We start from the raw sequence: 18,013 nt of genomic DNA on the forward strand, positions 1-18,013 counted from the left end.
TACAAAATTGTAATTTTATTACAGAATATACTTCTAAGCACCATTTAAAATCAAAATGTATTTAACAAAAATCTTCCAAAATGCGATAGTTTTCGAGATATTTTAAATTTTGCTCCTTTAAAAACAATTAATTCGTGTAATTATGCTCTTTTTAAAAGTTATTCGCGTTACCCCATCATAAAATGTCAAAATTTTAATGTTTATCGTTTTAAAGATGTAAAAGCAACTTTTTTAGTGTATTTGGATCATGGAGAAGCTTTCAATAAAAAAGTTTTCCTAACAACAACTTTTGACATATTTTTATAATGTATACTATTTGCAGTCAAAAATACAATTTTCTTTTTGAATATGATTCCAAACGCCATTTTAAATCGAAATGCTCTTAACAAAAATTTTCTGCAATGTAGTAGTTCTCGAGATATTTTAACTTTTGTTTTAACAGTACAATTATTTTGTTTTATTACGACCTTTTCATGAGTTATTCGCGTTTCTCCATCAACAATAATAGGTTTTTCAAAAGGCCCGTAAACATACCTGCAACTTTCCCTTTGACATCAAGGCGATATTGTAAACCATTTGAAAGTTACATGAAAGCAACCAAAATATATTTCAACCATAGGGTCTGATGATTAAATTATATAGTTGAATCATATTTTAATTGTTTTCATGTAACTTCCAAATGTTTCACAATATCGCCTTGATGTCAAAGAGAAAGTTACAGGAAATTTTATGGGCCTTTTGAAAAACCTGTTATTGTTGATGGAGAAACGTGAATAACTTATGAAAAGGTCGTAAAAAAAAATTGTGTTGTTAAAACAAAAGTTAAAATATCTCATGAATTATTACATTTCAGAAAAATATTGTTATGGGCATTTTGATTTAAAATGGTGTTTAGAATCATATTCAAAAAGAAAATTGTATTTTTGACTGCAAATAGTATAAATTATAAAAATATGTCAAAAGTTGTTGTTAGGAAAACTTTTTTATTGAAAACTTCTCCATGATCCAACTACACTAAAAAGTTGCTTTTACGTCTTTAAAACGATAAACATTAATTTATTGTCATTTTATGGTAGGGTAAGGCGAATAACTTTTAAAAAGAGCATAATTACACGAATTAATTGTTTTTGATGGAGCAAAATTCCAAATATCTCGAAAACTATCGCATTTTGGAAGATTTTTGTTAAATGCATTTTGATTTTAAATGGTGCTTAGAATTATAATTCTGTAATAAAAATACAATTTTGTATGTCAATTAGTATGAAATTTAAAAACATGTACGAAGTTATTGTTAGAAAAACTTTTTTACCGATTTTTTCTCCATCATGCAATCACATTCAAAATGTTCAAATTGCTCAAATTGCGAAAAAATCCATTTTTTTAAATTTTTTATATTTTGGAAACAAAAACCTAAAGAGAAAAAAGTTTTTGTTTCCAAAATATAAAAAATTAAAAAAAATGGATTTTTTCGCAATTTGAATTTTTAACTTAAATTTTTGTTTTTTTTGAAAACGTAGAAACGTTTACGTCCTTTTGGAACATTAGTCTTGTATCAAAATATTCCAATTGCCAGAGAATATCATGGAGATTCATACAGCGAACACACCTGCAAAGTTTCGTTCGAATCGACGATGGTCATATTTTGCGGTCGGCCGGTTTCTCATGGAATCCCTCATATCTCAGTTGACACGAGCCACAGAAGGAGAGCGTTTGTCTGCGTGTACTGGAAGGATTTTGCTCGCAATTCCAAGTGACGATGGCGAATTGATGGTTTATACCGTGCGTATGAGTCGTGCAGACAAGGCTCAAATCGTTTCATAGGATACTCAACTCATCCCGTATCACAAGACGTAGTTATCAGCAAACCGCCCTTATTAGAACGAATACATAATGGAAAAGCAATTGAATTAGAAAATTCCTTTTACCAACTTGTATAAACTTTACGCTTGTTACTTCTGTACTTTTACCATCATGATATAAGCAAATACCCTTCAAATTTACAATCTACAAACCCGAAGGTTTTTAAAAAACCTTCAAGAAAATCAGTAAATGCGGCAATCCTGCCACTAAGCGAAAGCCACACCAAAAAGAATGATGAAAATAATTTCATTTTTCGTACAAAAGGTTGATAAAAGAGATCGCTTTGTACCAAAATGTGCTCATTTGACATGCGAAAGGGGAATGTTTGTCTGTGTGTGCTTGACGCAGCAAAAGCGAATCGCCGGCAGGTTTCTAATTGTTTCAATAAATTCTCGTCCTATATCACAAAACATAGTTATCTGCAAACCTTCTTATTAGGACGAATACATAAAGGAAAAAGAATCGAATTAGAAAATTTCTTTTATTAATGCTGCATTTTCAATGTAACTGTAGTCGTGTCTTGTACAAAGCCCTTTAATTTTTATACAAGACAAAAAAACAAAATGGCGTGGTTACGTTCTGTCTGAGGTTAGGTGTACGTGGAATCACAAAACTGCGTACAGCCAGCTCAGGATCGATCTGAAACACAAAACTAATAATAAGACTCTAAAGTAACCGAATTTTATTGGAGGAATGACCTAAGAACGGATAGAAACGGACTTCAAATTTGACGCAATGATGCGATTTCAAACTTTGAGATCGATTTTTTAGCCCTTATCCCACTTTAAGGCTTCACCAAAAATAGTGAATACAAAGAATTTGTAAATTTTATAGGCCATTCCTCCAGTGAAGAAGGTTTTCTTTCGAGAGGTCAAAAGATGAAGGTTTAGTGATTTATAAACACGAATGTGAGTTAGTATGTATCAAAATCAAAAAAAAAATCCAATATGGTGGACTAAAGTATGACTTTAACAATTTTGACAAAAAATAGTTTTTCACCGTTTTCCAAGGTCTATCAAACGACTCACGATTAGTCTGCGATGCCCCTGCAGGTCAAGCCGTGAAATATGTTCTCAAGAAATGTACATGTACAGTGCAACGCGAAGCATTCTGGGAACGTGCATAATGCTATGAAAAGGTTTCTACCTGAGGCGCATCCCATGGCGGCCAACGCCGCTTATAAAATATCTTGTAGAAACTTTTTTGATGTGCAGGTAACAAAAAGTCATTTGCATTTTTTGAAAAGAACATTTTTTTTTTAAATTTTGAATGAGAACCGGCTAACAAATGCTCGGTATAATTTTTGACTGAATTTCAGAAGAGCTTTATTAATTTTGAGCAGTACATTAAAAATCGGAAATGGACCAATGCAACTTAATCAGCGAAAGTTTTATGCCACAGCTGATTATTAAACGCAGGAATAATCTATAGGTTTTTCTATTCAACAACGACCGAGACTGAGAAAAAATAAACACTATTAATTTTAAAGTTCTTGGATTTTTTTCTAAAATACAACAGCAGCTACTGAAAATGGTTCACATTCCTAGAACTGATGTCTACGTCGAAAATCACAACCTCTAATCGAAACCACCGGAAATTAGATTAAAATTGCCAAACCATCTCCTGATGTACATAGCTGAGCTCCCTTCCAAGCAGACAACCGCAAATCCCAAAACAGCAGCAAATGCCGGTTGTTTCCTGCTGGTCTTACCTACGGGGCTTCACCGGGGATGACATTCGGCAACAATGCACTTACAATTCTCGCTAATTATAATTGAATACAATTTAGAATGTCTGTTCCGCATTCCACCACAAGAGCCATGAACGGTGCGCTATCGTTGAATCCATTCTTTCTCCATATGTGCATGTGTGTGTGTATTTCGGTTGGTGATGGCCCTGCTGTATCACGTGTTTAGTTTTCCCATCTCTCTCTCGGATGGTCAGGTTAGCCGTTTCGAATCGTCGTTCTGCACAGTGCAGCCAGTGGTGCGGGTGTACGTACACCGTTATGTTCCAGCGGAGATTAACGGAGTCAGAACCAGTCAGCAAGTGGCCGGAATCGTTCAATTTCACCGCTGGAGCCTGTAGTTAACGCTAATAGAATCTGACACCACACGTGGCAATAATGGAAGCCGGTGTGTGGATGGGCACACAAGGGGCAGGCTGGCGGAAGTTTTCCGCGGGCGGTCAGCTGCCGGAAAACTTTGCCTTACATACTAGTACCATTTACTGCAGCGTACCAGAGTATCCGGATCTGACTTTCGAATAGAGTAGGTGGAATTGGTATAGGAATGGAATGATTCGTCTGGGCGAAGCGAACAGCGAATCCGGCTGGAATATCTCAATCTGGTGTCGAAGGTGTGCTATTCGTTCTGCGATTTAGCAGCTTTAGACTGACCGTGTGTTTGGATGGTCTGGTTGGTTTGGCATCCGACAAGGCAGCGCATTTAGCCAATTCGCTTGCACACGTGGAAGTGGCTGATGGTTGACACCGACGGGGTTCCAGCAGGAATTTAATAATAGCTCATCAGCCTAGGAGACATTCCGCTTTGTCGATGGGATAGGGTAAAATTGTGTCCAGGAAGCACATGAACAATCCGGCTGGGATAGATTGCTGGGGAAGCTGCAGACACCGATCATTTCATTTAGTGTTTGGATTGTGCGAGAACGACTGCCAGAATGGTATGGGGCTCCTAATTAATGGTCGTGCGGGTTAACACGATTGTGGTAGCACTCCAGGCCTATGCAATTGTGGAGGGTGTAGAGGAAAGTGTTTGGAAAGAATTCAGAGCGCGTTTACTTAACTGAGAACATATGTCAGGTAAATTTCAGGATAGGGAAATTTACCTGAATGATCAGTAAGCTTCGAAAAATCGACAAACATACTACGGTCCAGTCAGTCCCATTCAAATTTATTCACAATAAATGGTTTTGTTCTAAAATGTAAAAAGGATAAAAGAGTAAATGGCGAATGTGCTTGAGTTGCACGACACGAATATTTAAACTAAAAAGACATCATTTTAAAAACTTTATCGCTCGTTTTCTGCCGCTCTATGCATAATTGTCCCATGTGTATAGGGAATCCCATAGCACATGGGACAGTTATGATTAGAGCGGCAGTTTTCTCAGTTCAAAGAAACGTAAATGGGTCAAATCTCATTCAATGGCAATAAAGTAGGAGGCAACCTCTTTAAAGTAGTAACAAATTTTGTGGAGTAAGCTAGATCGATTATCATCGAGGTGACAACCACATGCCGAACGGTAAGAAATGAATTGGCATCGGTGCCGGGGAGTTTAGCATTAACAAAAAGTTACCGGTACCCAACCTAGACCTCCTAACCAGTACTGCACAAAGTTGAATCTCTGATTGAAATCTTAAACCACATAAGCTTTGCGGTGTTGATAACAGCACTACAAACTTCTTGTTTTACCTCAAATTTCTAAGACCAGAGGCTGTTTGCTTTGGTTTTATGTTCGTGCTATCTCGAACTGTTATATTTTCTCTCAAGAGAAAAATATTAGCCTATGCAATAATTTTCGTCAGCCTATAGTTTTTAGGAGCAGTTAGGGATCATCCATAAATGACGTAGCATTATATGGGGGAGTGGGGAGTTTTGCATTTTGTGATGATGTGTGACGACAGGGGGGTAGGGGGTCATGTCATGCTACGTAGCTTTTTAAAAGGGGAATAACATCGTTTTTTATTTTTTTTTTATTTTACGGGAACAAGGGGGGGGGAGAATTACCGTCAAGCTACGTAATTACCAGGGGGTTTTTTATAGGTTTGTGACGAAATGCTACGATGGGGGAGGGGGGGTGTTAAAAATCACTCAAAAAATGCTACGTCATTTATGGATCGTCCCTTACAGATGTCCTCACAAGGGGATCGTAAGAGCCGCACTCTTCCTGGGCCATGATAGCATAACGATTTATCATGGTGAGTGGCGTAGCTCTCTTTAGCATTTTTGCCAAATAGAGCTTTTAGGGTTCTATTAAGAAAGCTTGGAAAAGCGTCCACCTTAGAAAACGAAAAAAGCAGTTTTTTCTAACACCGTTGGAAAAATCTTCATGAAAATCAATCGCTAGTACTCTGCCAATGCCCCGAATACATTGATTCATTTTCATAAAGATTTTTCCAGAGATGTGAGAAATTTTTTTTTCGTTTTCAAAGATGGCCGCTTTTGAGACGTTCTCAGTTGAACCTTAATAAAACGCTTCAGATCCTCCAGGCGTAGTTTGTACGCGGGGCATGGTAACAAATCATGTGTATTCTTTCCACACACTTTTCAGAATTTCCAATGCAAGTCATTCTAATCTTTTTCTGCGCACTTGACACATCGGAAGTGTTTAGTGCAATGCAAGATGTGTAATACACATAGTGGAACAGGCAGAGACGAGTCGTGTCCAACAAGGTGTAAGTACACACTTAGACAAAATGAAAATTACATTTGACGTAAACAACATTGCGACGTATTTTGCTGTCTAGTAATGGAATTTAACATGTTTTTACATGTGAAATAAGATATTGTGTTTCTTTTACTGTAAAACTCGGATGAATGGAGATGGAGAAATGTGAACAAAGCGCATTTTTACATGTTCTGACGCTTCTTTCGTGTGCATCCTGCGATATGTAAATATGTTCAAGTGTGTAGGTATAACAGTTCCATCCGTCGTTTCCAAGGTCACCCGATACTAGTATGAAGCGACATTCAATTTTGTTCCGTTCTGTGCGATTGCCATTTAAAATTTACACTCACGGGGGTCCTTTCAACAGCGACATCGAATCATTGAATACACCGTCGATCTCCTCTTTGTGAGCGGGTATGTAGATACGGTAGCCCTTCGTAAAAGACTTACCGCCAGTAACATCATTTGCTTACTTAGACAATCCAAACTTTTGAAATATCTGTCACGGTTGAATTTTTCTGCGTCAGGTTTCTGCAATATATTTAGAATACCTAGCGGTTTATCTTTGATCTAAAAGAAGATCAGATATGGTTCGATCGAGTTCAATGTGTATAATTTTAAACGGGAAGTCGAAATCTTCAATGACGCATCTTGTTCGACAACTATTTTACCAGCAGCTGGATTTTATCAGAAGTGTTTATGTATGTACAGACTTCGAGTCCGGCGCAAACTAAAAATGTAAAGAATACGAAGGAAAAAACAGAAATTACGGGAGATATAATTGATTGAAAAATAAGTTAGCAAAAATAATGTACCGATTTTCTGTGCAATTGGCACGAAAAATGTGAAAAACCCTGTAGGTCATAAGATGTGAAAAACCCTGTAGATCATAAAAGCATCTTTGCCTCACTCGCATGTGCTTTTGCATGGGTAGGTAAAGCCTGGGACATAACAGGAATGTTGTGAAGGCACTTGAATTGGTAATTTAAATCTATTACACTCAAGTTTTTTTTACGCGGTTTTTTTCGCGGTATTTTTTACGCGGTTTTTTTACGCGGATTTTGAAATTTACGCGGTTTTCATTTACGCGGATTTTGAAATTTACGCGGTTTTCATTTACGCGGATTTTGAAATTTGCGCGGTTTTCATTTACGCGATTTTTGAAATTTACGCAGTTTTCATTTACGCGGATTTTGGAATTTACGCGGTATCCATCAACGAGGTTCCCTTTAACGCGGATTCTTAAATTTAAGTGGTCTTCATTTACGCGGATTTTGAAATTAACGCGGTTTTCATTTACGCGGATTTTGAAATTTACGCGGTTTTCATTTACGCGGATTTTGAAATTTACGCGGTTTTCATTTACGCGGATTTTGAAATTTACGCGGTTTTCATTTACGCGGATTTTGAAATTTACGCGGTTTTCATTTACGCGGCATGTATCCCCCGCGTAAAAAAAACCTGAGTGTATTAATATACTTCGTGAAGGTTGAATTGTTGCGACACTTTCAAGCTTCCGTGAATTTTTTTATACTTGGCCGAAATAATTCAAATTTTGCTCAGTTTCTCTTCAGAGTGTATTGCTGGCACTCACCCCAGTGGGTCTGGGTTCAATCCCAACCGAGATCGTTGACATTTTCTGAGGTGAAAACGTGTGGTCTCGTCCGTCCTTCGGAAGAAAGATAAAGCCGTTGGTCCCGGTCCATATGTTGATGGGCCGATATATAGTGTCCAGATGGCAGAGTCGCCAACCTGGCGTCGGTGAGGGGCACTTAGTGCGGACAGAGCCCGACTGTAATAAACAAAAAAACGAAAGGGACGCAAAACTGAAACTTCGCCAAGGGTGCCAGAAGACCAAGCTGCGGCTCTGGGTATAAGCGTCTACTATATATATTGTGTTAATTGGGTTTTTCGATCCGCGCATCAAAAAAGTTTCTACACACTATTGTTCGAATCAGCGTGCTGGCTGTCATTCGACGCTTTCGGCTCGAGACGCGCGCCTAAGGTAGATTTTTTTTCATGGCATTATACAGGTTCTCAGAATGCTTCATGTTGCGCTGTACATGTGCACAGGTCTCGAGATCTATAGACGCATTGCAGACTTATCGTGAGTTATCAAACAACCACAGCAAACGGTGAAAAACGAAAAAAAATGGTCAAAATTGTTAAAGTCGCATTGTAGTCCGCCATATTTGCAGCGCCATTTTTATTTCTTTTATTTCAGTACATATTAACTCAAATTCGTGTTTATAAATCACCAAGCTTTTTTTTCTATTTCGACTGAAATACCACTTATTTTAAGTGGTGATCCGCCATATTGCATCGATCATTTTGAATTTCGAAGAACTGATTCGGAATCAACGATGTCCAAAACCAATAATCCCATGTTATTGTTACACAATATCGACACACCACGAATAATAGATCGAAAATATTCCCAAAACTTTAAACGCATTTATCTAAAAACATGATTTTTCAAAACTTTGAAAGTGATTCCATTTACAGACTTCATCTTCTGAACTCTCGAAAGAAAACTTTCTACAAATTCTTTGTATTCACTATTTTTAGTGAGACCATAAAGTGGAAAAAGGCTTAAAAACGATCTTAAAGTTTGAGATAGCTCAATTACGTCAATTTTGAAGCTTAGATATGCCTCTTAACTCTGACCAATCTGAGCTATTTTTGATAGAAACATCCAAATTCACAATTACAACAAGAATTTGAGCTGTCCATTGCCAATTTTGAAACTTTGGCCACATATTGGGAGGAAGGAGTAATAAACGAAGGTTTTTTTGTCCTACGTGGTATATAAACGACTGCTTACTACAAATCCGTTAGTGCAATTCGAATCATGTCTGACAAGAAGTTGCGGATCATTCGCCCAGTGACTCTTAGACCGGGTAGATGTTTTTTTCAGTCCGTGCAGTGTAGCGCAGTAAAGCAAAACACGCCAATCAGGGCAATCGGCCCGTGCAAAAAAGATATACCCTGAGAATGGCTCGTCTCAAGGTGAGATGGATGTCGAAACAAAATCGACTCGCCTGCTCAAGGTATATCCATGCTCGGCCATACTTAATCTTCTTCCGGGCCACAGAGTAAAGTATTTGAATATATTGCAGATTTCTCAAGCTCTGACGGAGCGATATTCGGCCGTGACAGGGATATCGAAAACTCGCCCTAATAAGCTTCGGGTGATGGTAAATAGTTTGAATCAGGCCAAAATAAAGCTGACTTTACGCAGGAGTACAGAGTATATATACCAGCAAATCGGGTTGAAGTCTGCTGGATCGTTCGAGTTTAAATTGGGAAGATCTGATGATACATGAGGTTGGCTATATTAAAGATCCCATGCGCCATCCAGTGAAGATACTGGAGTGCAAATATTTGCATTCAACATCACTGGATACTGAAGAGCAAACGTACAAGCGCTCGTGGCCTTTACGATAACACAAACCTAATCACAAACGCGAACATGCAATTGCATTCATCCACACATGCTTACGCCCGCGACCTCGCCAACATTAGAACTCCCCGGTAATCACATGAACGTTTTAGCACCTCACAAACTCATGCCTACAGTTTGACCACTAAAAATGACGCTCATATTCACTGGACCAGTAATTTTCAACTCTCCGCGGACCCCCGTGATGTCGTTGCTGGGGGTCCGCTAAGAAAAATATATTTTCCGAATGTATATTGAAATTTCAAGTCTTGTTTCCTAACAAACCGAAAATAATAGCAAATTGGTAGCATAAAAGATTGATGTTTATCTGTGGGGGTCCGCAGCAACCTAGGATGATTTCTAAGGGGTCTGTGGTACGAAAAAGGTTGAGAGCCGCTGCACTGGACACACGACATGACCGGGAACTCTAGTGATATGGAAAATCTCACTTTTTTCTAGAATTTAGCACGTTAACATGCAAACGCTCAAGACTTCGCGATCATCCCTAACCAGCGCACCAAAACATGAAAACAATCCGGTAATTAAATGATTGTTTTAGCACTAATAAACTAAGACCGCGTTTGGTCTCAAGCGGGAACATACACACGCCCACGTTCACACGATAAAGTATCGGTCATGTCTGGAAATCTCTTCCTTTTGTCTTAGCAGCCTAGGCACATGTCTTCAATTGGACCAATAAAAATGACGCTCATATGCACTAGAACTTTACTCTCGCGAAGTTACATACACGCTAGCACAAGCGACAAACTCTTTAACATACAAACGCTCGATCCCTTTGCGAATCCGCACACACCTACAAACACGGTCTCAAGAGTGAACATACGCCCGAGTTCGCGCGTCCGGAAGTCTCTACTCTCGGCCCTAGAAGCCTAGGTCCATGCCTTCATTTGGAATATTAAAAAAATACGCTCATATTCACTAGACAACACGTTCCATGGCGACATGACTGGGAACTCTATTGATATGCAAGAATTCACTCCCTTCTAGCACCAGAACCGTACACTGAAAATCAAGTATCAGACTCACGGTCCACGCTATCATACAAGAACACATGCGAATATGTGAGTGGACACTCGGTTATAAAATGGAATTTACGCGATCGAACCCCACGCGACATACAAAGCCCGACGCAATAGAACCCCTCAACCTATAAACGCCTGAGCCGTTCGCGATGATACACAAAGACGAACATACAATTGCGATCATCTACGCACAACTAAACTTCGCAAACACAAAACGTTCCGATAACTTAGTGAACGCTATAACATTGTTAATCTAATTAACGCGGTCTCAAACGCGCACAAATAAACGCTTATTGCCGCGCGAAAATAAAGTTCCTTCATCCTAGATGCACCATACCATGAATATTCAAAATCACGGCACGCTGCAATTGGTCTTAAGTAGTGTTTTAGTGGCGACATTCCCCGTCTCGTCTGCAATTGTAGTGAGTGATTCTGACGGAGAGCCCTTCCGAGACCATAGCTCTTCAACTCCAGTAGGATAACTCTTGAAAAAAAATCTGAGTGATTAAATCAATCTGTTCTTTCACCAATAAAGTGTTATATAACCAGAGCATCATTTTACCCAAGATATATTTCCTAGGATCAACGAAGAACTGAACAAATTCCTCTACGGCGTGACCATTGCCCAGGATGGTGTGTTGGGGATATCGTCCGGACCGGGAGCTTTCTCCGCTTTAAGTCCTTTCCCACTGTAAGGAACCAGTCGTTGGAGACCCGATTGTCATCAACATTTCCACCGTCCAACAACGTACGGCGTAGACGGCCCTGCGGTTGAGTTGGGACTCTCCACGATAGTCTTCAATTTGTCAGCGTGTCTTTCAGCTGGTGTTGTTGAACCTTTGATCTTAGCCAACACGACACAGTAAGCGTTGTCCCAGGAGTTGGCGTCTACTTCGCTGCACAGCTCCTTGTAGTCGGTGGACTTGCTCGACACTAGCTCACGTTTAAAAGTGACACTGGCCGGCCGGAATATCGCCTTACGGTCTTCTCTAGCTGCCCCTGATCTTGCTATCTGAACGCGTCTTCTGGCTTTTAAGCAGGCACCATGGAGAGTGCTGAGCCCATCGTTCCGCCAATACATCGGACGCCAGCAGCTCCTCGGCATTGATACCTCGAATTCCCCACTAGTATTTCCGACAGCTTATCGGCGTTAGGAATTGGAGCGGGGCTGTTTGCACGAAGTGCTTCGGCCCCCGTCGAAGTCCTTCGCCTTACAGTACAGCTCCACCAACCAATGGTATAGTGGATCGCCTGGTGGTCCTTATATATTACGTCGTTTCAATCCTCTGCGTACTTGAGCCATTTAGCCACTTCATTTAGATATTCTCAAGCGGTAAATTACCGCAAGCCATTTATCTTCTGATTCCATAAGCCATTTAGCTGCGATTTCCGTTAGCTATTTAGATCCCAGCTTTGTCGTGATCTACTCGGATAGCCCCCGGAGGTGAACTTACCTTACTCCGGATGAGAGCTTCCCAGCGGCGGAATTTCTCCCGATACCGATAGCCGTTTCCTTGAGCGGTGGTGGGATTTCTCTCAGCACCCATGTCCGTTTAGTGAGCCAATTCGTCGGTGGACCTAGTCTACTCAACGGGCATACCGGTAGGTACGGAAGTCTGTCGCTAATTTTCACTATAAGTAACTTTTAACATATTCTTAGAGGATAACTTTTCCAAAAGGAACCTTCCCTTAAAACATTAGGCACATGTTTCACGAACATATTAAATATTTTTATAAATGAAATATTATGGGAGGGGGCGGTGTTTTGTTCCTAAAACACCCCTCGCTACTACGCCACTGATTGTGCCTTACCCGCTGTATCACCATACCGAACCACACCCTTACTAATTCCACCCTTTTCCAATCTCTCATTTTCAGATACAAAATCGAAGTCGCCGGCAAGAACGTCCCGGTGCTAACCATCCAGGACAAGGGCCGGTACGGTGTGATCGTGTTCGAGAACCTAGAGAAGTACCTGCAAATGGACAACTGGAATCGGCAGCTGCTCGACAAGTATTGCCGTGACTATTCGGTGGGGATCATCGGTTTTGTAGCACCCGGCGAGGAAACCCTTGTCGGAGCTCAGCTGCGAGGTTTTCCACTGTACGTGCATACGAATCTACGACTGCGGGATGCTAGTCTAAATCCGGGTTCCCCGGTGCTACGATTAACCCGGGCAGGCGACACTGCCTGGGGTCCTCTGCCGGGCGGAGATTGGGCCGTGTTTCAGCATAATCACAGTACCTATGAACCATTGGAATGGGCCCAAAGGAACACACAGGACTATCCGACGGATGGTGTCCAACCACCGTTGGCAACCGTTATTCAGGATCACGGCCGGGTGGACGGTATTCAGCGAGTGTTTTTCGGTGCCGGGTTAAGGTTTTGGTTGCACAGGTTGTTATTTTTGGATGCGTTATCCTACTTGAGTCATGGACAGTTAAGCTTGAACCTGGAACGGAGAATATTGATCGACGTAGACGACATATTTGTGGGAGAAAAAGGCACTCGACTCAAGCCGGATGATGTTCACGCGTTGATCGCTACTCAAAATCGAATATCGCGAATGGTTCCGGGGTTTAGGTTCAATTTGGGATTTTCTGGGAAATATTTCCACCACGGGACGCACGAGGAAAATCTCGGAGATGACATGTTACTGAGGAACGTAGATCAATTCAATTGGTTTTCGCATATGTGGAACCATCAGCAACCGCATCTGTACGACAATGTGACAATGCTGATGAATGATATGATGCTAAACAAGGACTTCGCTAAGGAGAAAGGTATTCCAACGGATTCGGGATACTCTGTGTCGCCCCATCACTCTGGAGTCTATCCGGCACACGAGCTTCTCTATATGGCATGGAAAAAGGTTTGGAACATTAAAGTAACATCTACCGAGGAATATCCGCATCTTCGACCGGCGCGTCTCCGCAGAGGCTTTATCCATCGCAATATCATGGTGCTTCCCAGACAAACCTGCGGCCTTTTCACACATACAATGTACATTGATCGCTATCCTGGTGGGCGAGATAAACTAGATGAATCCATCCAAGGCGGAGAATTGTTTCAAACCGTAGTCTACAATCCAATCAACATCTTCATGACTCACATGTCAAACTACGGAAGCGATCGGCTCGCTTTGTACACATTCGAATCCGTGATCAAATTCCTACGATGCTGGACCAATCTTAAATTGACCTCTGCTCCACCGTTGCAACTTGGCGAAACATACTTTAAACTGCACCCGGACGAAGCGGATCCTGTCTGGGGTAACCCCTGTGACGATCAACGACACATCAAAATCTGGTCCCGTAACAAAAGCTGCGACACACTGCCAAAATTCCTCGTAATCGGACCCCAGAAAACTGGTACCACTGCCCTGTACACCTTCCTAAGCCTGCACCCGTCGCTAGCGAGTAATCTTCCCAATCCGGATACTTTCGAGGAGATTCAATTCTTCAACGGCAACAACTACTATCGGGGTTTGGATTGGTATCAAAACTTTTTCCCTGTTCAGCCAAATGGAACCGGCGGACGGTACATGTTCGAGAAATCGGCAACTTACTTCGATGGGGAATTGGTACCGAAACGATCCCACGCCCTGCTGCCGCATGCCAAACTAGTCACGATATTGATATCGCCTGCGAAGCGAGCCTACTCCTGGTACCAGCACATCAAAGCCCACGGTGATCCGGTAGCGAATAATTACACCTTCTTTCAGGTTAGTAAAAAAAATGGTCATTAATCATACAATTCCCTCTTAACGTTACGATTCTACAATGGTAGGTTATCATGGCCACCGATTCCGCTCCCAAGTCGCTGAGGGATTTACGCAACCGTTGCCTCAATCCGGGCAAGTACGCTCAGCACCTGGAACGATGGCTTGCCTACTACCCGCAGCAGCAGCTGCACATCATCGACGGCGAACAGCTCAAGTCCAATCCGGTGGAGGTGATGATGGAGCTACAGCGCTTTCTGAAATTGTCGCCCACCTTCGACTACAGCGAGCATCTACGGTTCGATAACAAGAAAGGTTTCTACTGTCAGATTGTCAACGAGAACAAGAACAAGTGTCTGGGGAAATCGAAGGGACGCCAGTATCCGCCGATGGACGAGCGGAGTGCCAAGTGGTTGCAGAGGTAAGGGGATTTCTCTATTATTCTTATAATCAGTGACAATCCGATTGCATAACTAGGGGTGAAAATGGGACATTTTCATCCTGTGAATTGCCATACAAAGATCACGTTGGTCCGGTTAGATCAGAGACCAATGGTAGCACTAGGAATTGATTTAGAAGAAGGTCGAAGAAACCAGGTTTTTGTCACTCGAGTTTTGACTATTTAGCTGCGCTGGCATTGGTCCGTTTTCACGTGTGAATTTAGGGGAAAACAGCATCAAATTGGGTTAAACGAACGGTTTCTGAGATTTTAATAGACTACACTTACCTCTATTGGAATCTGTTTAAAGTAGAAGAAGGTCCATATAATGTTAAAGTAATTTTGTAGTGGATTAGATTAGAGAGCGACTAACGAAAGTTCAAGGATGTTTACTTGTGGGAGATATTTGTAAAAATAGGTTTTAACGAGCTTCCAAAGTAAAATTTTTACCTAGTTTATGGATATGGGATACGTTCTCAGCAAACTCGTTTTTGATTCTAATATAGCTAGAAATTTTTTGATCTGGCAAGGGATTTGCAGCTGAGGACAGACAGATTTTTGTTTAAAACAATAGGATTCGTAATCGTACAAGAACGAGGCTACATATTAAGAAATCTGACAGCTCTTTTCTTCTTCCATACAGCGAAGCGACTGAAGTTATATCTATCGTATGTAGGTATGAAGTTCTATGTTAAAGTAGATATGTTTGCGTATATCACTAAACAAAGAACAACCTTGTCCGAAAGAGATGTTGTTGTTACTGGCTTCAAGTTCTGGACATTGTTCCTAGTCTTCTTGATCTGTGGTCTTCGATTATGGTCTACTGGCGAGTATTCAAAATGCATGCATATGACCTTGAGATTATGCGATGCTGGGGCAACTATCAGCTAGACCTCTTCTGATTTGATGCTCTTTAAAATTAAAATTTTCCGTGAAAACTCAAATTGTTCAAGACATTGGTAACATGATTTAAATTATCTGAATTAGCAGTCGCTAGAGAGCCTCATTACAATATAAAATTCGTTCTCAAGGAAGGTATATTTTAACTAGAAATACGTCTTGTTAATTAGACAAACCTTAGACCTAAATTTTTGACACCTTTTTAATCGTCATGAATCAAACATTTTTGATGAAATTACCGCATCACATTCATCCCTTGACTTTTGTTTCAGGTACTACCAAAACCACAACAGTGCTCTCAACAAGCTACTGAAGAAGCTCGGTTCCCGTCCCATCCCCCAATGGCTTAAGGATGACCTCTCTACGACGTCCTAACAGCAGCGGCAGCAGAAGCAGCAGCAGCAACAACAACAGCAAACGATTATTCAGTGTAAAATGCTCTGAAAAATGGTACATCTGCACATTTCCTCTGTTGTTGGTAGGCATTCTAGCAGGATTCTAGGCGCTCCGCTTTTCCCTCCCCCTCTTCCTCTTAGATGGTTAGCAAGTTATTTATTAGTCAGTCCAATTGTACAAAACAAGATAAACATGTATGAGATTTAATTTTAGGACAGGCAGCTGAGCCTACCGGATGCAGGAGAATCGAGAGCTACTTGTTATTTAGAATAAGACCAGTTAGTTATTCGCTGGATGTACGCTTTAATTTTAGTTTGTACGATTGACCCTTTGTGATTATCATTCCTTGCTTTGGAAAGGAAGCAAAATTTTAATTTGTTAAGATACGTCAGTCCTAGCGAATAGTACGATTCACTTCACAGTCTTTAACTGTAAAACTGAAAGTATTGTCCCCTTTGATTAATATAAGTTAAATAATGTAAGATTTCTTCAGTTTGATTGATCCTATAAATACCTCATCGAAATGAGAACGAAAATTAGGAACGTGTAGCTAAGTGGATTGTGTCTTGGGTGCTGGAACAGTCAGCGTTCGCCACCAGGTGGCCACAAACGTAACTGCGAACGAGCGAGTTATGGTACGAATGTACATTACATTCTGCTAGCAAGTGAAGTAACCGAATAATTTATCCATTGTAAAACGGGTTCAGTTTTCCACTATATTATAATTGTATCAGATAAATCTATTCACCTGACACCAGAGTGGTTTACTGAATGGTAGTCAGTAAATTGTAAATTTTAAGTTTTCTCTCCTAACTGTCGTTCCAGAGTCAGTTGTTTTGTTGCCATATTTTAACTGTAAGTTAAACGACCTCTTAACCCTAAGACCCTGCTTCCTAATGGTTTAATCTCTATTGATAACATTGGATGTACTTATTCTAAGATAAATGAAGATCGGAGGACGATAACTGAAACATGTACTTACTGCTTGAAAATGGACAAAAACAAAAATGTCTTCTTTCATATGCTAAGAACGGTGTTTGGAATTAAAAAAGAAACATACCTTCGAAGGACGCAATAAAAAGCAAAAAGAAAATTTAACATATCTAACAAACGGTAATATTGAAGAAAAAAAGCAGAAAAAAAATGTTTTTGTCCCAGCGAAATACACACCCACACATACACAAAAAACAAACAGAGAAAGAAGAAAATTGTCTATTTTTTTAAACTGCTCTACGAACAGCAAAACTATGAGAAGCTAAAAGCACTTAGTGAGCACGCTTCAACTTTCGATCAGTCAGATTCGAATGCGTGTAGGTATTCCGAGTACGGTCTAAGATACAGTCATTTAAGCGAAGCAAAGTTCTATTAGCGCGTGTATAAATCATCTAGGTCCCGCCATTCGGGGCCGTCGAGACGGTGTTGGCTCGACCCTCTTTCCAGTGTTTTGTTTGTAATTATTATCATAATCTAGATAGGTAGCAGGCGCTCTGCTCTGGAAAATGACGAATATCACACCACACACACACGGTGGTAAATGTAAATAGTGCTTTTAAGAGGCAGCCGAAGCAGCAACCAACAATACAACAACAGTGCGCTGGAATGTTATCAGAAACAAAATAAACAAAGAGTCCAACCAACTCGAGCTGAGAATTAACCGAAAATGAAAACGGTTTTTGAATCATTTGAAGAAAGCCCCTGCTCCATACAAGAAAATGGTTCAACAATCGTGTTTTGTGGGAGACAGTAAGAACACCTCTTTCATGTAGCGGTGGTACTTTGTAAGCATTCACTCGCAAGTAAACGCC

At 40.6% G+C, this 18,013-nt stretch overlaps 1 protein-coding gene across 1 annotated transcript in view; it reads left to right on the forward strand.

The window, feature by feature from the left end:
* The window catches only part of LOC131694153 (bifunctional heparan sulfate N-deacetylase/N-sulfotransferase), a 145,065-nt gene extending 127,196 nt beyond the window's left edge, over positions 1 to 17,869 (forward strand). The window contains exons 4-6 of the mRNA XM_058982615.1: positions 12,631 to 14,476; positions 14,542 to 14,894; positions 16,085 to 17,869. Coding sequence (XP_058838598.1) covers positions 12,631 to 14,476; positions 14,542 to 14,894; positions 16,085 to 16,187 — 2,302 coding nt within the window. The 3' untranslated portion in view covers positions 16,188 to 17,869. The remainder of the gene's footprint in view (positions 1 to 12,630; positions 14,477 to 14,541; positions 14,895 to 16,084) is intronic.
* Positions 17,870 to 18,013: the final 144 nt, after the last annotated feature.

This window comes from Topomyia yanbarensis, chromosome 3 (assembly GCF_030247195.1).
Source record: "Topomyia yanbarensis strain Yona2022 chromosome 3, ASM3024719v1, whole genome shotgun sequence".
In the NCBI taxonomy this organism is placed as follows: Eukaryota; Metazoa; Arthropoda; class Insecta; order Diptera; family Culicidae; genus Topomyia; species Topomyia yanbarensis.